The sequence below is a fragment of the Idiotropiscis lumnitzeri genome, chromosome 14, assembly GCF_059441095.1.
Source record: "Idiotropiscis lumnitzeri isolate Australia: NSW breed Sydney's pygmy pipehorse chromosome 14, RoL_Ilum_1.0, whole genome shotgun sequence".
Taxonomy (NCBI): domain Eukaryota; kingdom Metazoa; phylum Chordata; class Actinopteri; order Syngnathiformes; family Syngnathidae; genus Idiotropiscis; species Idiotropiscis lumnitzeri.
The window spans coordinates 14,940,812-14,967,169 of NC_142404.1; the positions used below are offsets into that span (position 1 = coordinate 14,940,812).

The 26,358-nt window shown below is 42.3% G+C and overlaps 1 protein-coding gene and 1 long non-coding RNA gene across 5 annotated transcripts; one reads left to right on the top strand and one right to left on the bottom strand.

Moving 5' to 3' along the window:
* LOC148323632 (disintegrin and metalloproteinase domain-containing protein 23-like) lies at positions 1 to 26,358 on the top strand. 4 transcript variants are annotated; one of them, XR_015846461.1, is made up of 27 exons: positions 1 to 458; positions 985 to 1,196; positions 2,453 to 2,529; positions 7,410 to 7,473; positions 9,300 to 9,382; positions 9,495 to 9,558; positions 11,414 to 11,486; positions 12,171 to 12,238; positions 12,442 to 12,501; positions 12,587 to 12,655; positions 14,478 to 14,644; positions 14,729 to 14,813; positions 14,888 to 14,975; positions 15,804 to 15,855; positions 16,109 to 16,208; positions 16,279 to 16,350; positions 16,449 to 16,535; positions 16,640 to 16,720; positions 18,458 to 18,508; positions 18,602 to 18,665; positions 18,751 to 18,856; positions 19,470 to 19,589; positions 19,668 to 19,836; positions 19,994 to 20,105; positions 20,972 to 21,062; positions 21,730 to 21,820; positions 24,852 to 24,909. XR_015846461.1 is itself a non-coding variant. In XM_088314615.1 (26 exons), exons 1-26 carry the CDS (start codon positions 383 to 385, stop codon positions 24,895 to 24,897), a joined length of 2,337 nt encoding a protein of 778 aa, XP_088170741.1. In that variant the 5' UTR covers positions 1 to 382; the 3' UTR covers positions 24,898 to 26,358. The 4 variants fall into 4 exon arrangements, 3 of the variants coding, with proteins under 3 accessions (XP_088170741.1, XP_088170742.1, XP_088170740.1); XM_088314615.1 differs by lacking the exon at positions 21,730 to 21,820 and having other exon boundaries at positions 24,852 to 26,358; XM_088314614.1 differs by lacking the exon at positions 20,972 to 21,062 and having other exon boundaries at positions 2 to 458; positions 24,852 to 26,358.
* On the bottom strand, positions 12,156 to 15,369 carry LOC148323633 (uncharacterized). The gene is made up of 3 exons (XR_015846462.1): positions 14,598 to 15,369; positions 14,418 to 14,527; positions 12,156 to 12,260 (listed from the first exon to the last, which is right to left on the bottom strand). It is a non-coding gene; the product is annotated as an uncharacterized LOC148323633 (long non-coding RNA).

Below are 26,358 nucleotides of genomic sequence, written 5' to 3' on the forward strand. Positions count from 1 at the left end.
ATCAGCCATTCGTCCTTCATTGAATCATCCTGTGCAACCACTTCCTGTCTCCGGGTTGTCTTCGTGTGTGTGCCCCTGCAGGACTTGTTCGAGCACATCGAGGAGGAGTCTGCTCGATGGACTTCCAGTAGCTGCACGGCCGCCGCCTTCTCCGTGCTCCCCCTCCTCCTCCTCCTCCTCCTCTTCTTCCTCCCATCATCATCATCATCACCATCATCTGCAGCAGCAGTCCAGTGCCTCCCGGTCCTATGAAGAAAGCGCCCCCCCTCATCCTCCCCATCAGTCTGATCATCGGCACCTCCCTGCCTGCCACGATGGGCTGCAAGCGGCACGCTATCTTGTTGCGTTAATATCGAGATATTTCAGTCATCAAATATGAATCATGCGTTTGATATTTCTGGACACTTTGCTCGTCAGCATCCTCACGCTTTGGCTTCACGCATCACCAGCGTCATCCGGTACGTAGCGCTGTATTTTTTTATTTGCTTGTAGGGGAATCATTTGCATCCCGTGCGATTTCCTTATCTGTATTTTAGCGGGTCGTTGCTAATTAATTCGAGACAATGTGTCTATGTGCTGCGACTTTAACGTGCTGGTGGTGTAAGGCAGGCGAAAACATGCCAGCTTTGTGCCCTGTGCAAAATCGCTACCGCATGTGAATTAAAAATATATACACACATTTTAAGGAGGGGTTGTGATCCTGTCTGCATGGTACTGACTGTCTATTTGAAGCTGAGTGACATGAATAGGTGATTGGGCACTTTTGGAAAATATGCCGCTCAAGTCAAATGTATGATAATTTTCTGCAAAAGTCTTTTTACCAGGCATTTCAACTATCTTCCGATTATTCTTTGAACCACAAAAAAAGTGTTGCAATGACACCCTGACCTCTTTGCCAGTGTGTGTTCATGACTCGATGTTGACAGCTGGCTCAGGTGTGAGCGTGCGCGTGTGCGTGTGTGTGTATGTGCGATTCTCTCGCAGCTTCTCACAGTGCAGAGGACAAGGTTGAGAGGGACGCAGTGCCGGTGAAGCAACAGGCGACTGCAGCACCCGTTTCGCAAGACACAGCCCACCATGCAGCCGAGCAGGTGATCGCCTACCCATCTCGCCTCATCTACTTCCTAAACGAGGACTCTGAGAGTGCCTACCATGACCTGGACACGCGGGCCAGGAGCCAAGCCACAGAGAGTCAGGTAGGCAAATAGAGAGCCGAGTCAGATTCGATTTTGTCACCATCAGCAGATCACCTCACCGCACGCCGCTTATCAGCCCATCTCACAAGCTTGCAATCCTGTTTTCCAAGCACTTAAATAGCCGCCTAAAGTCATGCTGCGTGGTGCTGAAGAAAGCTGCACCCAAGCAGAACCACCATCTGTCATTTGTTCGCCACATCTGTTTGCGTTGTCCAGTGGGGACTGGATAGCTAGCCCAATTTTCGTCTGCAAGGTACAGGCTACACTAAAACGTATGCCGATGAGTTTGCACCATGGCCGCAAGTATGTTTTCTAATCCATCATGCACAAAATTTGATCATTTCAGATGTCACCCAAGTGACAAGCCATTGTATCTTTAAAGGAACGATGATTTTCTTTTTTTGTGTGAGGGAGATTAATAAAACGGAATTAATTATGAAATCATTCACTACCAGCCGAGTAAAAAAAAAAAAAAATGGATCTTTGACGTCTTTAGCCGTCAATGGTAGTAAATGAGTTAATGGTAAAGGAAATGTTTTGAGAAACAGTTTTGGGCATAAACATATGCCATATAATATGTCAACTGACGTAATATTCATGTGTTTAAACAATAAAACACTATTCCAACGGCGGTTTAACTTTAATCATGATGAACAAATGAAGAGGGCGTCATAATAGTTCCATCAAAGATGCACCGTGCATACATTTCTTTTACATGAACGTTAACCTTGTGTTGTTGACCACTAAAGCAGGGGTGGGCAAACTTTTTGATTGGTGGGCCACAATGGGTTCTAAAATTTGACAGAGGGGCCGGACCAGGGGCAGATGGATGGAGTGTGTTGATCACCTCACCTCATCGGAGAAACAAAATACATTTAATTTTAAATGAAAGTGAACAAAAGCATTACAACAATACATATGTCTTTTAAAAACCACAGTATTTAGAAAATAAAACATTAACGAGGTTTATTCATTTAATTTTTTTCAAGTTTGGCGGGCCGGATTAACCCGTTTAACGGGCCGCATGTGGCCCCCGGGCCGTAGTTTGCCCACCCCTGCACTAAAGCATAAAGTCATGATGACATGCGAGAAAACCATCCATCTAGTCGTTGACTCCATTGCACCTGCTCGTCTTGCTCGACTTACTGCTCCTTCTGCTTGTTACTGAGCCAAATAATTTACAGGCGGTGCTGTACACGTTCAACAACGGAAGTTTAGAAATGACTTCATAGTTTTTTTCCCCCCTCTCTCTACAGGCGATCCACCTTGCTCAGGTCAGCTTCCAACTAGATGCTTTCGACACCCGATTTGTTCTGGATCTCACTCTGAACAAGTAAGTCCTCTTTTTTTTTTTTATCCTGTAGAGGACATCTTCGCCAACAATTTCAAACAATAGTTTTAATTCATGCCAAACAACATTTTGCTTCCAAGCTGTGTTTGCACATCCCTGCTGACACACAGACAAACAAATACTGTACCTGAATGTCAGTAAAAGGCACAATTTAATCCTCGCCACTGTGGTTGTTAGTCAACACATTTCCAGACTGTGGTTTCCCCTTTGGTGTGAGCTTGTCTCCCAGAACAGCATCAGCTTGTGAGGTTGGATGGTTACTCGCTGCGCCACTGGATTATTGTATTTCGATCCACACTGTGGTGAAATGGCTGAGCTACTTGTTTTACTTTGTTGACGCGACGAAAGAATGATTTGCAGTTTGATGAAGGAACATTTCAACAATATTTAGCATATACCTGAATGATTCATGCATTAGGCTTTGAGAAATTGTCACAAATGAAAGAGTGCCCCGCCCCTCCACTTCATTTTGCGCAAATCGGCTTAGTCATTTTTGCATAATCTTACTAAAAAAAATGGAGACAATCCTTTACAATGATACAAACAATTAAAATGTCAGGCTGTGAAATACAGGGTGCGTAAAAGTTTTATTTTGATGAATGGTACAGCATTTGTCAAAGGTAATGAATAATATTCTCAACAGTACAGTACCAGCCAAACTGTAGAATATTTTTAATTTTTTTAATTTTTTATAGCTGGCAGGCTCCAGACAAAGAGTCGTATAACGTTAATTTTGAAAGATCACTTCTTTAATGAGATTTTAATTGGCTTGACTCAAAATGAGCTTGGAGTCAGACATTCTCCAGATCACTGTCCCGTTCGGAGACATGAGGCTCCGGACACTCAATGATATTGATTTAGTTCCTTCGCTGAGTAGCCCGGTCTACATATGTGAGAGCTTAATGTGCATGTGTACAAAGGATTTTGAAATGCTAATTGAATCCCTCGGCTCCTAATGTGATTTAAAGCTGGGGTCTGTCATGAAATATGGTCATTTCATACAGACGTCATGCTTGAGTGGTGTCAGATATCAAGGCTGGCACTCTCCACGGCAGGGGCTTGATTTGTAACCCTTTCCAAATCACAGAGGAAGTGGTGGTTTGTTTTAACACTAGCAAATAATTTTCATCCCGCGAGGCAGGCTGCAGCTGTGCCAATAATGGAGAGTTTGCAGAAATGCAGGTTTTTCAAAAATAAATTAAACATACATTTTGCCGGAGTCTCGACGTTTTTTTCAATAATCGTTCTCCATTGTAGACATAGACATGATCTGACATTAGAGGTGACAGATTGTCATCTGAGAAGTGTGACATCAGCTATCTTGAACGATGCCAAGACAACGTTCATCTTGTACATTCGGACAGTGAAAGTTCAGCGTGACCTTCATCTCCAAGATGTCTGCGTGTAGGTTATCTTTGAGATGCTAACTTCAGCTTTTTTTTGGTGTGTGTGTGTGTGTGTGTGCGCTCGCATGAGAGAAAGAGAAGTTTGGATTGTGCTCGGTGTTTTCGCTGCGACAGTCTTGCTCTATATACGGAAGAGGCAGATCTGCAATGTGCCCCGTGACTGACTTTACCTCTTAATTCACCTGGGAGTGTCAACTGAAAGCAATTCTCTGGCCTCCTAATAATTACATCATATAACGATGATTGCATTTTGGACACCTCATTTAGTTAACAGGAGAGTCACAATATTACAAACGCTTCTCAGTATGATGCGACAGCTAGTGAGGGGTAAATGAAGCTTCAAATCTGATTCATGAACCAGTTGTAGTATTTTTCCACTCCAGTAGATGGCACTCTCAGTTCAACATTGGGCTGAAAGCACGCTGACTTGTCATTTTTAAATCCTTTATTCAAAGCAACAGTGCCATCTACAGGACTCGAAAAAACAACAACTGGTTCGTGAAGCAAATGTGAAGTTTCATTTTCCCATCACGAGCGACAGCCGCTTTGATAAACGCATCATTTGGCTACGATTACGCTCGTTAGCAGTCTACTTTTTGGTTCATGGATGATATCATTACCGTTACAACATCGACATTGAATGTAAATGTGAGTTGTGTTTTTCATTATTTGTTTTAATTTGTTTATTCTTTGCGTGAGAACCGGCCCATGACGGAATATAGATCGGGGACCGTTATGCTGCGCTCAAAGAATCTCAATTACGTCTTCAACTCAACTTGCAACACATTGTTGACTACATAAAATTTTTAGTTGTTTAACGTCTAGTCCACAACACCGGCCGTAGCAATTTTTAGGGTGGTGAGACGCTACCCACTACGCAAGCTCGGTTAATCTTAAATACTGACTGTTCTAAACTTGCCTTAACATTTCTTTTTTTAATTCATATTCGCTCCTAATTACCCTTTTGGTTCGACTTGAAGTACTTCATAATACTCTATTCTTACTTGGATTTATGACATGTTGCATTCACGTCTGGCAGCACTGCTGACAGTGGTTTTCGTGGTTTGCACATCTGCCTCACAGTTGAAGTTTCGGGTTCAAATTCAGGCTTAAAGTGCTCCTGTGTGGCGTTTGCATGTTCTCCTTGTGCTTGCATGGGGTTATCCATCCGCTGACTCCCATGTTCCAAAAAAAAAAAAAAAAAAGATTCAAAATGAGGGATTTGTAAATGGTGTCAAGTTTTTTTTATTATTTTATTTATTTGTTTTATTTAAAACCCCTCACAAGTCTCTTAAAATTATGCTAATTATAATTCATTTAAGTTGCCCATCCCTGCTTTAAAAGGTTCATAGGTGTGAATGATTGTCATTGTCAGCTGGGTTGTCATGAACCAAATGGAAAAGAGCTATATTTATTGGATTCATGGATATTTTGGACGTACTTCAGAATACTTGGTATCAACTTGATTGTACTGTATGTCATATCTTTTTTTATATTTTTTTTACACATCCTCTGCACTTTCAGAAATAATCAATGTAATTACAACATATTTGGTGATTCACTTTATACAACCACTCGTCTTTAGAAAAGCAGAATATTAATAAAGCTCGCTCATCATTGCGCTAGTGCACATAATGTTCTGGATGATGTCATGTGGCGTGTATGCAGATGAATAGGACAACTATGTACCGACTAACTTATGAGGCGTCTGCATTCATGCTTAAAGTGGAGATTTTTTTCCGTGTGTTGGGGGCATGATGATCAGGCGTGGCAGTGCTTGGTGTCACTTAAATTGTCTGAGCTTCTTCTGATGTGGTGCCAAATATCAGCCTCTCCTGTAGCGTTTTGGTCCTCCCTATTTGCCGCGGCTGCTGCATTGTGGCTCACGACATCCACAGACACCCTTTAGTTCAACAAAAGCTCACTTCAAGATGCTCACATTCCGGTGACTCGCTTCAATGGCGCCCGCCGGCCCCTGCACACGCACGCCATTACTCCTCGGCATGGCCCACTCTCCGCTCTATGCCTTGTGTGTCACGCTAAAAATAGCACCTCACTTAGGAGTCGCTCTCACGCCTTGAGCGTCCTCTCGTAATAGTGCGCTTCTTGCTGGCATGCTCCAGAGCATCACTCACAAATGTCACGCCGCCGGTAGTGTGTCACAGGACAAAATCTGCTCGGTAATCCGTTTGTTCCGAAACGCTTGCCACCTTCCCTGGAAGAAGAGCAGGTTTTTTTTTTTCATTGGTGAGGTGACTCAAGGGAAAGAAAAAAAAACGCCTTTGTTGCTGAAATTGCACTCTCTCGGAAGTTAGCATACGGATTGAATGTATACGATGCTAATGGACGCTGACAGCAGCTTCTTTGCAGGACGTTTTTGTTCAAGGTTGAAGATGATACCCCGCATTTAGCCTCCACGTTCCTTTATAGCATTCAATTTAAGTTTGGTGTCATGTTGAGCAATTTGGTGTTCTCAACTGTGATCCATCCCTCCTTCCCATTTTCTGTACCACTAATCTAAAGAGTCATGGGTGAGCTGGTGCCTACTCCAGCCGAATTCAGGCTCAGGTGGATTTAAACTCACATTCAAACTGTCGCTGAGTGGGAGCTGAACCTCAACTTGTGATTTCATAAAAATTGCCAAAAAGTTTTAGGCGGTTATGTTGGATAGCTTCGCTCAAAGGACACTTCATTTCGTGTGGGATATAATGAGAGGCGTTAATTGCTGGGCCACACCCTTATTATTGTTGTATTGCACTGGAGAGGGGAGCCCTCTAATCTCGTTGCACACTTGAGTACAATGACAATAAAGGGATTTCTAATTCTAATTCTAATTCTAATTATTGAGGCATACACACTTTTATCGTAATTACACTTTATGAACCCAGTTTATTTCTTTCCATTGTTGTATGTTTTTATGTTAATATTTTGCATACTGTGCTACTATTTTTTTTCTGGGGGGTGGGTGTAGAATAGACTAATGGCATTTCAAAGGGGAATAAAGAATTGCTAAAATGAGATCATCACAGAAGAAATTAAATTGATAAATCAAGGAACCAGTGTCTTAATCTAACACTATATTCATTATTGCGATTATAATTTCCTGTGCTGCACTGTATTATGTTAAACTAAATGTTAGAAATACTCCACCTCTCGGTTTTATACTCCACAAAAATCCAAAATAATTTTAGAATTTTATTTTCACCTGTTTTGCACCAAATTGCGAAGATGTGGTTTGTGAGTGTACCTTTGCTTGCGCATTTTTCAAACAGTGACTCAGTGGTTTTGAGTTGTGTGAAGGTCAACTCAAGTGGGGCTAACAGTGAGTTCAACCCACACAAGTGAGTCACAAGCCACTAAAGGCAGCAATGTCTGCGTGCAATCCGATGCATCGTCACTTCCTTGCTTCCCCCTCCTCACTGAAAGCAACCTTTTTTTTTTTTTTTGTCTTCGCAGTGACTTGCTGTCTTCAGATTATGTGGAGCTCCATTACGAAGGGGGTAAAGCTGTCCAATCAAAGGTAATGGAAATGCTTGACGACTATCCTGCATTCGTGATGGGCTGCCTGGTTGAATGAATGGATGGATGGTTGGTGATTACTGTGTTATGACTATTTCCATGAACCAATCCATATTTATTAAGAGCACATTTAAACAGGGTTGATCAAAGTGTTATACGATTCAAAACACGTCAAACAAATAAAAAAAAAAACAAATAGCACGCAAAGCTCGCCATCACGAGTGATTAAAAAAAAATATTTGGGCGCAGTTTGTTCCACATTGTGGGATGCACTAACTAATTAGATCCAATTCGATATTCTGCCTTTACCGAGATAATCACGCTCAGTTTTAGCTGACCCGAGAGGGGTATTACTTTAACAACATGTTCGTTATCGTGGTGGTCGTTTGCCCCGCATCATAATGATGTTCATACGCCTTGTAGCTAAAGACACAAAGCAAAAATATTCACCAACACATCTGCGCCTGATGCAGTGCAGTTCTGCACCACTGCAAACCAGAGATGACTTAAATGCCGAGAACTCACGTCGCTGTACATGGTGCATGTTTTAAATAAAATCACCTTTACCTTTAACAATTTTACTTTCTCCTTCCGAGCTGAATAGTAATGTCTCTGTGACAGCAGACTATGCGACAGAGCTCTTACGTTGCCTCTTATTAGATAGCGCGAGTGGTCCAAAATGTCGTGGCCGGTTGGTGCATACACCTTCGTAAACATTAGACAAGTGAGTAAGTGAAGCAGTTTGTACAAAAAGAGCCGTTTGCGGCTGCTGATTCAGGCTGCATGGGCTGGGTGTACGCTCGCTGAATCAGCAGGCTTTCGCTCCCCCCCTGCAGCCTCCTACCGGAGCTCTGCTCACGTGACGAGGGAGGGGAAGCACTCTGCAGTGTCAGTGCAGTGTTCGATGGATCAAGTGAGAGAGAGAGAGCACGAGTCCTCCACTCAGCCGGTGTCTTGACAGCTGAGTCACAGATAGCACCGAGACCTACTTTGTAATGTATTCACGATCCCAATTAAAAGCAGAGGGGGCCGACCCATGTATCAGCATCTGCGAGACAAATTGCTGCAACTTCAGAGGCGTAAAACTGATTTCATTATTAAAAGAAAAAAGAAATCCACACATGTAGGCTGTGATCCACCGTGTGACGCCAGTGGCGTATGGTCTTCATTAGCAATCTGAATTCGAATATTTGTCCCATTAAATTGTCCTAACTTATTCTCAGCGGTCTATTGTCATCCCTTCAAAGCGTTTCTCTTGGCTGCACGGCTTCCACTTACCTGTTTGTGGTTGTTACATTTTATTTTTGGCCAACCAGATTTTAGCCACGAATCTGCCCTGGGACTTCAGAATCAGAAAGTGCTGGGCGTTAGAACTTAAATTATATTAGCGACGGGACTGTTTCTTTAACAAATCGGATTTCAAATTCGTCCTCTTGGGCCAGAGTGCCTGGCCATCAATGACGTCATCATTTTTCCACCATTTGATTTGTTTGTCAGAGCAAAAATTGTCACCGCCAACCTTGACGAGCTTGTAAGAAACTGTGCGCATGAATACTTTAATAATCAGCATCTCTGGTGATTTTGATATATTTTATTTAGTTTGACATGCGTTAAATAAATATTGATTCTGAACTCCTTCAGATGCTTTTCCATATTAATACATTCTCTAATTGTGAGGTGACAGTAGTGTCATGAAGAGATGTATTGAGCCGAGTAACTAAATCCCCACCGAAACTCCCGGTTTTCAATGCACATGCTGCAATGCTTGAGAACTGAACCACGTCTGCCGTGATGCTGCAATAGCACTGTGTCTCTTTCTCCCCTCAGGGCGGTGAGCACTGTTACTACCACGGGCAGGTGAGAGGCAACGGCGGCTCCCGTGTGGCCTTATCTACCTGCAACGGGCTGCAGTAAGTGAGCAGAATTGTGTGCTCGTCGCACGACATCGAGGGATTCATACACACATATCTCAGCTCTTTTCTAATATTGACTCAGTATCGAGCTGCCTCTCTCCCTTTTCAGTGGGATGTTTGACGACGGAGCCTATGTGTATCTAATTGAGCCACTACAACAGACTCATTCAATCGTAAGTTATCGGCTAAGTATGCGTCTCATTCGATTTTTTTTTTTCTTCGCTAAGTTATTATTATTATTATTATTACTGTGGCATTGGCTATGACAGGGGTGGGCAAACTTTTTGATTGGCGGGCCACAATGGGTTCTAAAATTTGACAGAGGGGCCGGACCAGGGGCAGATGGATGGAGTGTTTTGGTAACCTCACCTCATCGGAGAAAAAAAATACATTTAATCTTAAATGAAAGCGAACAAAAACATTACAACAAAATATATGTCTTTGAAAAACCACAGTATTTAGAAAATAAAACAGGGTTTGAACAAGGTTTATTCATTTATTTTTTTTCAAGTTTGGCGGGCCGGATTAAAACGTTTAACGGGCCACATGTGGCCCCCGGGCCGTAGTTTGCCCACACCTGGGCTATGCTGTAGTACTAGAATGGAATACCTTAGTGCACAAACCTCAACCTTTTTTTTTTTTTTTTTTTTTACTATTTTGTGTCAGTTCTTATTTGGGCAGACGTGAGGCCATTTGACAGTTTCAGCGTTGCGGCTCGTGTAAACATATCATTCCCTTGCCCATGGATCACCGATTGACATTGGAACAGTGTCGCAAAATTGCTTTCTGACAAGAAACTTTTCATCCCCGACTGAAGTCAAGCACCAGTTGGAGAAGATTTGGCGACAGAAAAACTTCAACTCAGGCAGTTATTTTTGCAACATTGCCCCAAAATGAAATGGCAGTCACAGTATATGCTTCCAAATCTCCCAAATCCTAATCCTCACCACATTTGAATGTCTTCTTCCTTTGACCCATGCACCAGCCTCTGTGGAAATCACTTTGGTATTGTTCCCATAATACTGTTAAATGATATCATTCCTGCTGTTTACAGTTTGACTGTGTCAAAAATTAATGCTTTGAAAAAGGTAATTAAACAACAAAGCGAGTCGCACCCTAAAGCATTTTTTCCACAATATATTCACAACACTTCCACTACACTTTGCTTTTTATTGCGCAATCACAATCATGTTCGGCTTTCTGATTACACGTGTTCGGTCGGATCAATACCACTCTAATGTCGCATTACCCATTTCGCTTAACTTACTTTTGAGTGTCAAGGACGTCAACGGGTAAATGTTTGTCTAAAGGTTGAAAAGCTGGGTGTCAGCAAAGATCGTAAACATGTGTGACGGTTTCCTGGAGCGGGGTCAGCTGCTTTTTCTTTTTTTCTTTCTGACGTCACTTGGTTGACAAACATGACATCTTTGGGATGCTTGAAGATTAGAATTTGACTTTAGGAAAGGGTGGAGAGGACAAGGGACAAAATGTTGAGGTTGAGGAACGGAAGGTGAGGAATCAGGGGAGTGCGAGGCCATCTCTCGGAATCGAACCCCTGCTTCCTGCGATAAAAGAGAGGAAGCAGGAAGGAAAAAAAGAGCGATTAGGGAGAAGTGAGAGGAGCTGAGGTGACTGGGGGTCGGCACACCTCTATGGTGGGCGCACACAATTATTTTACAACTGATTAATTATTATAAATTTGTTCTTCAGCCAGCCAGTTGGTGCTTTGTTGATCTGCCCGTTGTAAATCAAACAAAGAAGATCTCATAAGTCGTAAAGAGTGTGGAATTATGGATTGTATTACGTCAGTGGTTTTCGCCTTAAAAAAAAAAAAATTCCATTGTCGCTGGACATGTTTTAGCAAAACCGCACAAAACCGAGCCCTTAACATTTTACTGTATTTTGCGTGGTCATTTCTAAGGTTCTATTACTTCTTCATACACAAGATTTTTTTTTTTTAAACCTTTTATTTTACACCTTCCCTGTCCAAACTTTTACCCGCTGATTGTGTTCTGCCCTCACCCTCAGGACACTGCTGGACGGCCTCATCAGCTCAGAAGAACCGCCTCGTTTCAGTGGAAAAATGAGTCACAGCAACTGGGTAAAGATTTACGACGCTGTCAAACATAATCCTCAAAAACATCCTTTCTTTAAGGTTCTCCACCCTGTTCTCTCACACATTTCTTCTCCATATTGAATGGCTTCAGTAGACAATACATACAACTAAGCGAGCTGCGCATTTCACACGTAGACCTTAAATGAAGTCCTACTTTGTCCGACTTGAATAAATCCACCTCATTACTCCATCATTTATTGCGCCATGGCTGGAGAAATAACATACAGACACACAGTTACGCACTACTTGGTGTTGGACGAACTCGGCCCTCGAGAACTTGCTTCTCCCGAATGGTCCGTCTTGAAAATGGCCTAGCAAATTTCCCTCCTTCGGCCATTGTGGGTTAAAAAAGAGCCCGTTCACTCACACAGCATAAACGCCCATACTGTTGAGTCTGAAGGCGTACTACGAAATCTGCCTGGCGACACAAGCTAGCTTAATTGTCATTGGATAAAAACTCTCACCTAAAATGCAATGGCATATGACATGACTGTGAAGAATTCTATAAGAAAAAAAATATAGATAAATAAATAAATAAAGATTTTTTTTTTATTTAAAAATACTGTCCCTCTATGATGGTTAGGTGTACCTAATGAACTGGCCATACATGCCTACCATGTGTGTTGATGCTGACTTTTTTTTTTTTTTGCTTGTTGTTTACACTCATAGCGGAGGAAGAGAGCCTCTTCTCTGAGGTGGATGACCTTTCCTGGCTGATGCGCCGGAAAAAGCGAGCCGTGAGTGTCTGATCTCATCTCTCTGAAGAGACACCACAAACCTGCCTTCAACAGCCCGTAAATTGTTATGCAATGATGTCAACTGTTTGCATAGTTTTGCCCGGACTCCGAAGCATATCACACAAGGACTCTACAGTCGTGGGAAAAACGGCAGTGTGCTTCTATTTGGTCACGACTGATGATCTGCTCTTTTTATGTTCCAGATATCTGTATTTGAGGAAATGAAATACTTGGAGATCATGATTGTCAGCGACCACAGTATGGTAAGTACGTGTACTTTTCTCGGTATGTTCCTATCAAACAATCAGGCACTTTTACTTCTTCTTCCTCTTCTCTATGTGGCTGCAGTACAAACGACACAAAACCAAGCAGTACACCAGGAATTTTGCCAAGTCTGTGGTGAATCTGGTGGATGCTGTGAGTAAGACCTTCCCTTTGACCGGAGTTGTTTTTCACTTGTTGTTTGTGTTGCGCAGCTCAGTCAGTTGGACAAAAATTTTTAAGTCCAGACTGACTCACTCAGTAACACTAAGGTGGCACTGTTGGCTATGTGAGCGTCTCCCCCCACATTTCTCTCATTAGTGTGATTCTGATTTCAAATGATTTTTATTCATATTATAGTAGCCCCTCGTAGGAATCTTGTGTACGCATTTCTGCATGTCAGCTGTTTGATGTGGTCTGACTTAGTTTACGTTTCCGTCATGTGCTTTCAAGGACACTTATTACGCCACAGGAACTCAACAGTAACAACAGTTTAGTATTTTCTTTTTGCCATGAGGCTTAATCATTGTTTCCCAACCTTTATGGAGCCAAGGCACTTATTTCACCATTAGAAAAAAACCTCAAAAAGTGTATATTGATGGGAAAATTGAAGTTCTTCTCACAAATTTCCATGCACAGTGTGAAATCTGGGCCTGTTTATTAGAACGCAAAGCTGTTGTTGCATTGAATTGTTCGGCCTGGAAACTGTGTCGCTGACATAGACATATGAAGAAAGATAATTATTTCTCGTGAATAGAAAATAATTTCTCATACCTGTGAAGTGAAATTTGATCATTTCCCACAACACACATGATGATGACTTGTGCAGTGACGCAAGTGTGACGTTGGAGATCATCAGGGATCTTGCAGGAAATGATCCAATTTCACTTCATTTGTCTGAAATATTTTTTATATTAATTTTATTTAAAAAAAAAAAAAAACTCTGTTTCCCACTGCTGCTATAATAGCATTTTAAAAGTCCCAGATTTCCCTCAGAGCAAGTCAGTTTGTGATGTCATTGAGAGGAGAGCATAATAATTTTAAAACTTTTACTTTCTGACATTTATGTTTGGTGGTTTGTTTTTGAGATTTTAAATGTTAAATGTTTTCCTTGGCTCAGTAAATTTTGGAAATCGTGACACAGTGTGTCCTTACATCTATTTTTAGAGGGAAAAAAAGCACCTTGTGTGTTATCCCCATTCCCTTCCCATTGTTTCATAGTAGTGGTTATTCTCTCTCGACTGATTAACAGATTGTTTCTAGCACCATTCTTCAAGTACCACACCAACGTGCCAGATACCGCCAAGAAGGTTGGCAAAAGCGGAATTGTGTGAATGTGATATTCCGCGACCTGTTTTCCACTTTTTTCACAATGAAAATGCTGCTTAGTGGAAAGCGCAATTCCTACCATCACTGCCAAAATTGTTGTTATTGCATGGCTGGTTATAACTCAACAGTTATTTATCCTGCTAGTTGAGTTGCTTGACTTAACAAAACTTTCATTCACATATCAAATATAAAAAGTCGAAAAGCAATACATGGTTTTACAGTCTTGTTTTTTTTTCATTCACATTTCAAAACTAAATCCTATTATTGTGTATACATAGCCTGAACCTGCTTGGAAATTAAAATCAGAATTATGGCTTGTTAGTCGTAAATTATTCATTTCATTGCAGTTGACACTCCCAGCGTTTTAAAGGTCTAGTGCCACCTCTTGGTTTAAATTTGAACTACATTAAGAAGCAATAGCTCGTTACTGCACACTGTGCCTTCGCCATTTTTCTCCCGTGAATTACTTTCTGAGTGCAGCTATATTCTTACATTATTCTTACATGTGCCACATGTGTCGATTTTCAATACCGGTTGAGCTGAAAAGCTCATCTCAGCTGACATTTGGTGAAAAGCAAGCCACACTGACCCGCGCCTGTGCTGCTTCTGCTTCTGTCCGTCCTCGGTTCCCTGCACACATCAATGGCAGGTCTTCAAAGAGCAGCTGCGAACGCGTGTGGTGCTGGTTGCTTTGGAGATCTGGACAGACAAAGATCAGATTCCGGTCAGCGTGAGACCGCTGGAAATGCTGCGGGATTTTTCCAAGTACCGCCAGCAGAGCATCAAGCACCACGCAGACGCCGTGCACCTCTTCTCGTAAACTCCGAAAATCACGCTTTCACAACACAGGTGGTGGCACCCCTTGATGTTTATTTATTTTTATTTTTTTTGGTCTTACAGAAATGTGACCTTTCACTACCGCAGAAGCAGCGCAGCCTACTTCGGAGGCATGTGTTCCGTGAGCCGGGGAGTTGGCGTCAATGAGGTCAGATTCACCGGGCATTAATGTCCTCTTGTCACGCGGGTCATGGCGTGACTGACCTTCTGCTGCTCTCACAGTATGGCAGCACCTGGTCCATGGCGGGCTCTTTATCCCAGAGCCTGGCTCAGAATCTGGCCATCCAGTGGGACCCCGCCTCCAAGAGAAGTATACATTTTATTTGATGTTTCTTAACAGAGGGCAGGCAAAATTGCTGAGCCAGATCGCAAGACAAAATATTGGCACGGCAGTGGTTTGTCAGGCACATATAGAGGTTTGAGGTTTTAAGATAGCAACCCCGGAAACTGCACTTCCTGTTTCCCTGTTTCCAGTAAAGAGGTTTGTGGCGTAACCAAAGTGATCTGCGGCTATCATGGTTGTTGAAAAGCCATTTTTAGTCATTTAACTGCCCGCAATTACGCAGCAGATGTATTAAAAGCTCAGTAAATAAACCTAATCCACATGCCCACCACGTTTTTTTTTCCTTGTGACCAGCTCAGTTTGACAAGGCTTGAACTTCTCTGTACCGTAAAGCTCATCTCGTGAAAATATGCTGTATTGTATTCAAACAAGCTGCTGACCTAAACTACTGCGAGCTCAAAAATAGTACACAGAGCAAATATTGATGGTTTCACAAATTATGAAATTACTGGCGGTAACGCTAGGCACAGCTGCACCAACTTTTTTTGCATCTAACAAAAACATCTCCCAGTATAACGCAGTTCTACAAACTACAACCACGATAATAAATAAATTGTCAACATCCATTTAATATTTTTTAACCAGTATTGGCTAACTACTCAATGTCAATTGTGATGACAACTTTTTTTTTCTCTTGCACAATTACATTGTTGTTTTTGTCCTACTTATATGTTTACAGGTGATTCTTGTAATTTGGCCACACGTGCTGTATTTAAAAAAAAAAAGTAAAAATATAAAGTGCTGGAATATTTCATTCCTGTTTCCGTGCCCTTTCCTGTCATCTTTGATTTGCAGAGGAATGCGGTTGCACTGACTCGTGGACTGGCTGCATCATGGAGGACACGGGGTAACGGCCGGCATCCATCCAGTATTGGCTGAGTCCCATCGGGTTGTAAAGTTGCAGGACGTTTGAAATGGTCCTTGGGACTCATTTATATAAATGAATTGATTGTCTTAGTCATGTTTACATGCTCAAAACACCTTGAGTTGCATTTGACAAGCAGCTCATCACGCACAAAACAATTAAGCAAAATGTCCAGAATCTTTGCTCAGTTCTTCCAGATGTACTTGACAGATGTTTTTCCCCCTCCACTCGCCAGTGTCCAACACCCACGCAGATTCTCCAAATGCAGCATTTCAGACTACAAGGACTTCCTCTTGAAAGGCGGAGGCTCGTGCCTGTTTAATAGGCCCACAAAGGTTCGATGCTCACCACCCGAACACGTCTATGAACTGAGCCTTTTCATACCCACTTGATGTATCTTGGCAGTTGTTCGAGGCCACCGAGTGCGGGAATGGATTTGTTGAAGTGGGCGAGGAGTGCGACTGCGGCGCGAGAGCTGTGAGTTTACCGTCCCCGCCCCCCAACCAACAGGATGTCACGTATGTTTGCAGTCCATGTTTGTGTTCCGATAACTGCAGCTTGGTTTCGATATTCAGGAGTGCTACAAGGGATGCTGCAAAAAGTGTTCGCTGGCCAACGGGGCGCACTGCAGCGACGGCCCCTGCTGCAATACCACGTGCCTGGTAACAGCTTGACTGCATGCACAGTATTGATATGAAGAAATTGTTATCTTAAGTGACGCTTCACAAATGTTAATACATATTCTTTTCAATGGTTTTCTTGACAGTTCTTCCCGCGAGGTTACAGTTGCCGCTATGCTGTGAATGACTGCGACATCTCAGAAACATGCTCTGGGGACTCTGGACAGGTGTTGTTGTAGGGCAATATTACACTGTTCAATCTGTTGTGTGAATGCAGGGACGGAATTTCATACGCTGTTGTTGTGCGTGTGAAAGCAGTTATGTAGAAGTGATGAATTAATATAAATTGGTCCCTTGAGATACGAGCAGCCCGACTTATGAACTCTTCAGAATACTAGCTGTTGATTGGCCAATTTTTTAAATTTTAGATTTTTTTCTTTGACTTGGTAGCAGTGAACTCAATGGAATAAATCATCAAAAGAGAGGCTACAAGCTGTTTAATGCCACTCTTTGTAAATTATACAAAAAAGAAAGAGAAATCATCTCACTGAGTAACTTACAGCAGTAGAAGCACTATTCCGCTTCTTTTTATGATGCACAAAATTTTGAATTATTTACTGTTAATTTATTTACATTGCCTTAAATCATTTTATGACTCGGATATTTTTTAAAGCATATCATTGAGAGCTAGTATTCCTTATAAGAAAAATATTACATAATTGTTTTTTGTTGTCTATAAAGGCACCTGACTCTTATGATAGATTTTTGATGTTCAGTTTCTTTGTGCGGCCCAGCACAAAATGCTTTAGAACATTGAAAAGCAGCGATGTCGTCATGATGTCACGGCACGGTAGCGAACAATCAAATTTCTCTGATAAATGGCTTTTATGTTTATATAGCACTTTACTACCTTTCGCCATTGAATGCGCTCGGCAATGTCACCTCATTGACCCAGTGATTAATGGCCTATGTTGTAATGGAGGGGAAGTTAACAGCTCGTGCACAGCCTGCCGTTTTCTATGTGATGAAATGCAATTATGGCGCGAGGTTATGGAGAGACTTGAGGGTGAGGGGCACAGCAAAGTTGATGAAGTACCGCGGTCATGGTGTGATGTCATCCCGATGCTGCTCAGAGCCATTATAGCATTAGCGGGACTAACTTGTGTGCCACATTTTATTTATTTATTTTTTAAATGGACAGATGGACTAGATCATTCATTAAATGCGGTGTAAAAAATGTGAATAGGGTCCAGCACACTAGCGACTCTTGTGAGGATAAGCGGGTCAGAGAATACATGGATGAAATACTGTCTAAAATACAGTGGAACTTAAGATATGGGTGATCTGACTTAAAACATTTCATGTGCTGAGCTGTCATCTTTTTAGTTTAATTTGTGAGCACAAGCTAAAGCAATAAAATACTTGGGTCAACAATTCCTCAAATAAGGGGCTTCAAGCTTTTTAAAACCACTCCCAGTGTACTGTCAAACTAAAAATAAAATTAGGAGGATTACACACAAACAATTAGCTTAGCCTTTAGTCTACTAGCTTAATGCTAATTCTAAAACATAATGGGACCCATTGAGCCATTACTATTTGAACACAAATTATTCAGCAACACATTTAAACATTTAACATAACAGTACTCATAGAAACACGGTATATTGTTTATCCTCCTCAAGGAGATGAGACTTCAATACTGTGCAGATGTATCGACGTATCTGCGTTACACTGCCCCCAAGTGGCTAAAGCAGGCAGCAGCACAATTGTTATTGAATTGATGCATTTTAAGAAAAATATTTACATTTAAGTCAATTTGTCATTACTGTCTCCTTTTTATGAATTGTATTATAGAATTTTATTTTTCTTTTTTTTTTCTTTTGTAATGTTTTACTGTATTCATTTTGTTGTTGCCTTTTTTTGTTTATCGCATGTGTAAGACTTTTTGTTCTGCCTCTTTGCAGTGCCCTCCCAACCTTCACAAACAAGATGGATACCTCTGCCAGGTGAACCAGGTAGGCATGAGAATAGAAATGATGCAAATAATAGCAGCATAAACTACACTAGCTCCATGCACAGATGCCTCTAATTTGCTTTCTCACCTGAAGGGGCGGTGCTACAGCGGGGAGTGTAAGACCAGAGAGAACCAGTGCAGATACATCTGGGGACCAAGTAAGAAAAATAGCCTGCACAAAGGGAAGTTCAGCTGCAGCCCAGTTCGCACAGCCCCTTTTACTCTGCTTGTTTGTCTCATCAGAGGCTGGAGGCTCCGAGAAATTCTGCTACGAGAAGTTAAACACAGAGGGCACCGAGAAGGGCAACTGTGGAAGGGACGGCGACAAATGGATCCAGTGCAGCAAACAGTGAGTACCAAAATAGAAAGCGCCTCCCAAACCATTTCCACATATTGCGACTTTACATTTGCATCTCTAGAGTCTTCCAAGTGAGAAAGTACCTTACAAAGCTTTTGAAATTCCTGCAAGTTCGGATTTTTCACACGGACAGAAATGGTGAAATGGTTACTTCTTTGTTGAGCTGCAGCTCGTCAGCACTTATTGAACTTTCGCTTGACTGGGATTTATTTGACAGTTGCCCCCCGGTTACAGCATTCAGTTGCAACTCTGGAATGATCTGAGATTTTGTGACAGTTTTTTTTTCTGCTGACCTCTTCGCGGCATTTGTGTTTTTGCAGTCTAGGCGGAGGGAGGCCATGCCAAGTTTGAAGTGGGAAAAAAAAATGAATTATGTAGCAAACCCAAACTATTTGGGTACACCTTCACAATTCCCAAATGATAATGCATATTCGGCATATTAATAGATGTTTCATGCATTGTGAATCCCTGCAATTGTTCATCATTTTGAGCCACAGCTGGGAGAGGCTGCAGCACGTCCGCGACCCTCATGAGGAGAAGCGACTCAGATAATGGATGTTGAGGACCTTGAATACGAATCTGAATCTTCTCTTTATTTTCACAGCGATGTCTTCTGTGGTTATCTCTTGTGCACTAACATTGGCCGCAACCCCCGCATCGGAACAATGAAAGGAGATATCACCCCCACCTCTTTTAACCATCAAGGCAGGCTGATAGACTGCAGGTAAACTTGTTATTTCTGGTCAGAAGGATTCGATAAAATCACTTTAGTGCAACACAGCCCACCTTCCTTTTCTCGCAGTGGTGGACACGTTCTTTTGGACGATGAGACCGATTTAGGCTACGTGGATGACGGCAGTCCTTGCGGGCCGTCAATGATGTGCCTTGACCACAAGTGTCTGTCCATCCCGTCACTCAACATTAGCACCTGCCCCACTGGACCAAATGGACAAGTATGCTCCGCCCACGGGGTGAGTCCCGGTGGGAAACGACAACTCGTGTCATAACCGCTTAACCCACCAAGTGTATTGTCACAATACAAGTGACGCGAATTGTATTTATTTATTTAATGATATGATATGCGCATTTTATCAGCATATGACTTTTATGCCCGCATGCTGCGTGCAGGTGTGCAACAATGAAGCCACATGCACCTGTGACACCACGTGGGCGGGGACGGACTGTAGTATGCCTGACCCTCCGAAAGTCCCCGAGACTACTCCAACTCAAGGGCCCAAAGGTCAGTTTTCACCTCTTTCTTACCAAACGTGCCGCTTTATTTGCACCGCTTAGTAGCTTCAGTTCTTTTGCTGTGTTACGATGTCATTCCTTAAGACAGCAATTCTCATTTTGGTTTGCGGGTTTCCTCTAGTGGTACGTGAAAGAACAACTGCCTCAGTGCAGTTCGGTTGTATGTAGCTGTTAAGTTTTATATTTGACAGATTTTAAAACAACTGTGTTTTAAATGTTTTTAACGGTAAGGTACAATTTTGATTTTACGTTTATGCACAATATTGCAAAATGCAGTTGTTTTTTTTTTTTTTTTTCATTTATTCAAGTGCAGTGCAAAACTGTATAATATTTCAGTCGCAAAAAATATTTGCTTTTGGCTGACCAGTTCCTTCTGCGCCAAAGCATTAAATCGATCCATTTTTAATTAAATAGGCATATTATCGATGCATCTAACCTTTTTTAAACTGATGCAGACTTTTACAACACTTCTCAGATCGTTAAGCGTCCAAGTGAGTTAATGGATTTGTTCTCAAGCTATTTTCAAAACTTCAAATTGGTTAACAATGCATAAAAATAACAGGTTTTTCGTTTTTGCTGATCTCGTAGGCCGACTACGATGGTGTATTTTAAAGTTCATGACAGTGGAACTAAATACTTTTCTAGGTGGTGACTTTTTTTTTTTTCTATAGAACAGAATTGGATTTGTCTACTTCATTAGTTGCACGAGAGGACTTGGACACATCCGAGTTAAGGGTCGGTCGGGAGTGTTTAGGTGGGACGGGCGGGCATCACTTGATCCAGGACTCTTGAAGCAGAGGCCTGCTGTTTGTCTTTTGCCAGGGTGGTAACCATGCTCCTTTTCCCTCCACACAGTGAGCGTGGCCACTAACAGGCTGATAGGGGCTGTAGCAGGGACCATTCTGGCCCTGGGGGTGATTTTTGGAGGCACAGGGTGGGGAATAGAGTAAGCATTTTTAACCCTTTCACAGCTCTTCCTCTCATAGTGGTGCCTCAGTGTGCGGGCGGTTTCGTGAGCCGGCCTGAGCCCGTGTGTGCGTCCCGGTGGCTTTGTGTCTTCTTGTGTGTTGGTGATGACCATATAATCATGTCTTATGATTGGTTGTTTTCAGTGTCGTGTGATTGATTGATGGACCCAACCCTCCCACCCCCCCTTTACCCGTAGCCCCCTCCGCTCCTTCCGCTTCCTGGTGTTCCCCATTACAAGCCCTCTTCTTCATCTGCCTCCTCTTCTTCCTCCTCTTCTTAGTCGTCATGTGGTTGCTCCTGTGATCCTCTCCTTTCTGGGGCATGTGGGGCATTTAGATGGACAACAGTCCACAACCAGAAGAAGTGTCCACTTAGTGACCTGACCTTTCTGTGTGTGTTGACCCCGAAAACCATTCTCTGGCCACACAAAGAGATATCACCCATCAATCTGTTTAGTCAAACATTTGATGGGTGCTCAACCTTCCCAAGCAGGCCACTGACGGTCACACCATGTAAACATTAGAATGGGGCTGGAGAGCATGCGAGACGTTGTAATCATGTGGAATCGTCTATAGTTACATGTTATTGCTACAGCACACCAGCGTAGAAACTCATGTGTTTTTCCCCCCCATAACCCTTTGCAGGTCCTAGTGCCACCAATCTAATAATAGGCTCCATCGCCGGAGCCATCCTTGTGGCTGCCATAGTGCTGGGGGGGACTGGATGGGGTTTTAAGTAAGCAAACATGCCGCATGCCTCTCCTGCTCGACCTCCAGCATCCCCGCTGCTTTTCGATGCCAGAGTTTGAGCTCCTGCTGCAGAATATTCACACCGACGACATATGACGCAGAGCATCCTTTCCTGGAACGCTTCGTTTCTTGTTACGTGTGACGAGAGCGCACAGAGGACGTTCAAGGACGGACGGGCTCCGCATGCGGCCGGTCTCCGGATCTGTAGCAGAACCTCAAACTGATTGGGCTGATCGGGCCGAGCTCGGTGCTTGATATGCATGCTAAGACGATAGTTAAAAGGCTTCAGAGGTGTATTGTTGTTTTTTGTTTTTTTTAAGATAATATGGAGGGTAGGCCGCCAGTGTGTTAGCACAAATTAGTGTGGCGTGGGTCATCCTTGTCTTTCTCTCGGGCCTTTTTGTTCAACGGCTACAACTGATTTTTAAAACGAACAAATGGGTATGGGACAGTCATCTCACGTATGAAGTAAATAAAAAGGTAATGTGCGTATAAAATAGTATTTTTCTATAATAACTTAATACTTTTTCTTTTCTTAACTCATTTTTATTTTTAGCGTATTTTAAGAAAAGCCACAGCCAAAAGTGTGCTGTACAAACGGAACATGAGACAATTGAATGTGACATCATTTTAAAACAAAACAATAAAGAAATAAAAAAAAAAAACAAATAAGACACTTTGACAAGGTGACAGTCACACGCTGTGTTGAAAACCAAGGAATAAAAATATATTTTAAGGCAGGGTTCAAAATGTTCTGAATACATTGTTTTGATGTATCTATTATTTACATATCATAAATGTGCACATAAATATAAATATATATCTGCAAATGAATGTTTGTGTCGATAATTTTCAATCTTCTATACATGCAAAAAATTATACTTATTTATTTCAAAATTTTTTCTCTTTGTCATTTGCAAAAAAAATAATAAAATGCATTCAATATATTTTTCAATGTATGTCAAATGAAAATGAAATATATTTATTATATATATAACACATATTATTAAAAAACAGCTATATTAATGCAATAAATATTATAGAACTCTTGATGTTGTACATTAAATAATAGAACAGAGGTACTTATTTTGGCCTATCCCGAAAAAAAAAAAAAAGATTGATCTTCCACATGTACTGAAAGAAATGCAGCCAAGCCAAATGCTACAAAATCATGAGAATAGAATTTTGAGAATAAACTAATACAGCTAAAAATTAGCATTTAGCGAGCTTCTAAATGTAGGTCAGTGTTTCTGATCGCGCGTATGCCAGCAGTGAACCATGATCAACCGCGCATTATGAACATCTTGTCCCACCTTTGGGGATTTTGCAGATGGTACTGTCCCTTTCCGCTATCATTTGTAGCTTTATCCAATCAGTACAAACACATACTGTACACATAAGATTCTTGGCGGAGGTAAGAAAGAGAGACATTTGTGCATGTTCACTCCGGTTTGGAAAAGGTCACAAAACTCTCAAATCTTCACTGTCAGAGGGTGACGCTTCCATTGTGGAGCAGATAAGAGCTGCTCCCCACCGCGCGTCCTTCCCCTTCCCTTTTCTCCGGCCGCCATTGCTGCCTGCTTCACGTGCCCGATATATACACACACGACGCATTGCACTGCATGACACCGAGCCTTAACGGGCCTTCTATTGGATCAGGTGCATGACACCATGAGTGCTAGGAGCCCCCACAACAAGCCACAGTACGGGGAGGTTGTGCATCACTCCTGTTGTCCTATTTGTTGGTGTGCCATTGTTGTGATAGTTGCCGACATGATGTCCCGCCCCACCTCGCCCCTCCCTCTTTAGATTATTTGGACTATATTGTATGTCAGCTTTCTTTTCACAACTGGTAATAAGACATCGTCAGCTGCCGTCTGCATGCACGCTCCAGATGACTGCAAGGAGCCGACGGGGTCTGTTTGCATTCACAGACCTTCGAAGGTTTCACTGCTTTTTGGGCGACTCAAGCGAGTCATAATTTATGAGACATAAATTCAGCATCATTTCAAGCAAATAGTTTGTGAAAGTCAACACCTCAGTTGGATCTCGTTGCAGTCGAGCTGCACTGGTCAACATAGAGCAGCCTTTCCTTGACGTCTGTCTGCATTTTGTATTTGGATCTGATTTCAAGTCCTATAATGCCGTTTGGCATGTGAGATTTCACATTCACTGATATTTTTTTTTTTTTTTTTTTTACCTATCCTCTGTTCTCCACTGAAACACTCACCTATTTGCTGTTTTTCTGCTCAGGCCAAAGCCATTTAGTCAAGCCATAGCCTCGTTGAATAGGAAAATCGTGCTTTGCAGAGGATACGGACTGAGCCCCCTTTGTAATTGCCTATAGATGCCTCAAGATGGTGGCACAGCTCTGCTTTTCTATCGGACAGCTTAAGCTCCTCCCCTCACTTTAATGTATGGAGTATGTCAGAAAGGTTCAGGGACTGGTGTCAGAAAAATATAGATTTCAAACCCAACACGTATACAAAATAAATCCTGAGAATTGCGCCTGAAAACTTGTAGCTACTTTGCCATGACAACATACCCTCTCAAAATGCTGTGAGCATCTGACAGTTCCTGCCCGATAAGGACAACAGCGTGCTGGGTCAACCTCTCTACTCAACCGACCTGGCTCCGTGTGATTTTTTTTTTTCCCCCCACTTTCTAAAGCTCAAGGGTGGTCATCAAGAAATTATCTCATTCGTGACACTAGTGCTGAATGTTTTCTGACGCACCTCATAGTTCCTTGCCAACAAGATGGCACCGAAGCAATACTTTTATATTAGACAAGGATTTGCCCTGAGCACTCAAACCGCAAATAACAAAACATTGATTACCGAATAAGTAAATTTGTAAAACATCTGATTGTGAATATGCAAATGAAAACAAAGTCAAAGTTTTTCACTTATTTTAGATGACCAAGACAGATGAATAAGGCTGCACATCCATGTTGGACCAGTGGAGTCACGGATGTAAAGTTTGTGAACGCTAACACGTGTTTCTTGTCTCTTCATAAGAAATGTGAAGAAGCGGCGCTACGACCCCAACGCCACAGCCATATAACGCTGAAGGGCGGACGCCAATCACAGACGGACTCCTCCAAGGCTTCCTTAGTTGGCTACCTGACAGCTGGACTGCACTTATTGCTGCTGACCTTTGGCATTAGATTTACTTGAATATTAATAATATATATAAAAAAAAAATAGTGGACATTTTAACAAATTCCATCGTAGTGATATTAGACGCGCGCAACCTTTTAGCCTTTTCACACCACTCATCACACGCAAGCCTAATCTGTAGAATGACAGTTTTCTCCGTTTTCAGTGCCAGTGCACAGGTGCTCTGACACCTGGCATGATTCTCCACACGTCCAGCGCTGCTTGCTGGCCCTCTGGCATGAAGAGCACCTCTCCACGGGCTCTGCATGGCAACGTAAGCTGTGAATAGTCAGCAAAAATACGTCCTTCCAAAGAGAAAGGAAAGCAATGCGGGGAGAAAACGCCTCATTCAAACTATGACGACATGACAGCGGACTGCATGTGAGACGCAGGCCACAAAGTGAATGGTGTCAAAACTTGTACATAATTTCAGTATTTCAGATTTGAAATGATTTTTCACTGACTTTTTTTTTTTTTTTTTTTTTACATTAGCATGTTTTATAGCAGGCTATTGAAACACTAATAATGACGAATTCGGGCCAAAAATGTAACCGCCGGAGCCTCGCCGTGTGGCGTCCAAGAGAAGCATGTCAGAGATCAAGTGCGACACGCGGTCCCGTCGCAGTATTGACGTTCAAGAAAATGCCAAAGAAGCAATCACCATGAACATATGGATGTTGCACACGGAGCACTTTGCCCTCTGTCGTGTCTAGCCAGGGCTCACCCATCCACACCCGACGACATCCAGCTTCGCCTTTTACTCTCATAGACTCTAAGTAGGAATCAAGTCTACAGGAAACGCTGCATGCAATCACTACTGTATAGTGGGCTTATAATAATTCTATCTGGGAGTCCCCCAGGATCTGTAAGACAATATGCTAGAAAACGATAAGGTGCATGTCAACAACAAAACATTTAACTTTTATTTACTATGCAAAGGAGAGATATTGCACAAAACGGGATTGACTTGGAATTTGAAAAATCTTCCGCTAATCATCGTTTTCTCTTTTTGGCCGCTCCCTCATCTCATTTCATTTTGCTTCGAAAGAGCAACAACAACAAAAAGAGCTGATTCATATTTACGATGACGAATAAGCAAATGAGAGCACTTTGTGTGTGCGTGTGCGCGCGTGTGCGTGTCCATGCGTGTGCCTGTGCTTGCGTGTGTGTCCCATTAAATATTTTTAATCAAGTTCACACTAAATGGTGCCTGTACATATCGAGGCCTCGTGCAGGGTTCTTCTTGTTGTCCTCTCCAGATGGTGTTGGGTGTGTTTTCTCCATGTCTCTCGTCTGCTCGTCCACTGTCCTCTCTCACTGCATCATGTACTCTTGGACTGGTCAATAAACTACTGACTCCTTTTAA

What these genes read in the sequence shown, in the direction of transcription:
- LOC148323632 (XM_088314615.1), top strand. Translation starts at nt 383, where the DNA reads ATGCGTTTGATATTTCTGGACACTTTGCTCGTCAGCATCCTCACGCTT. An exon ending in GCCAAGCCACAGAGAGTCAG is followed by an intron (nt 1,197 to 2,452) that starts GTAGGCAAATAG and finishes CTCTCTCTACAG; the next exon opens with GCGATCCACCTTGCTCAGGT. An exon ending in TGCATCATGGAGGACACGGG is followed by an intron (nt 15,856 to 16,108) that starts GTAACGGCCGGC and finishes TCCACTCGCCAG; the next exon opens with TGTCCAACACCCACGCAGAT.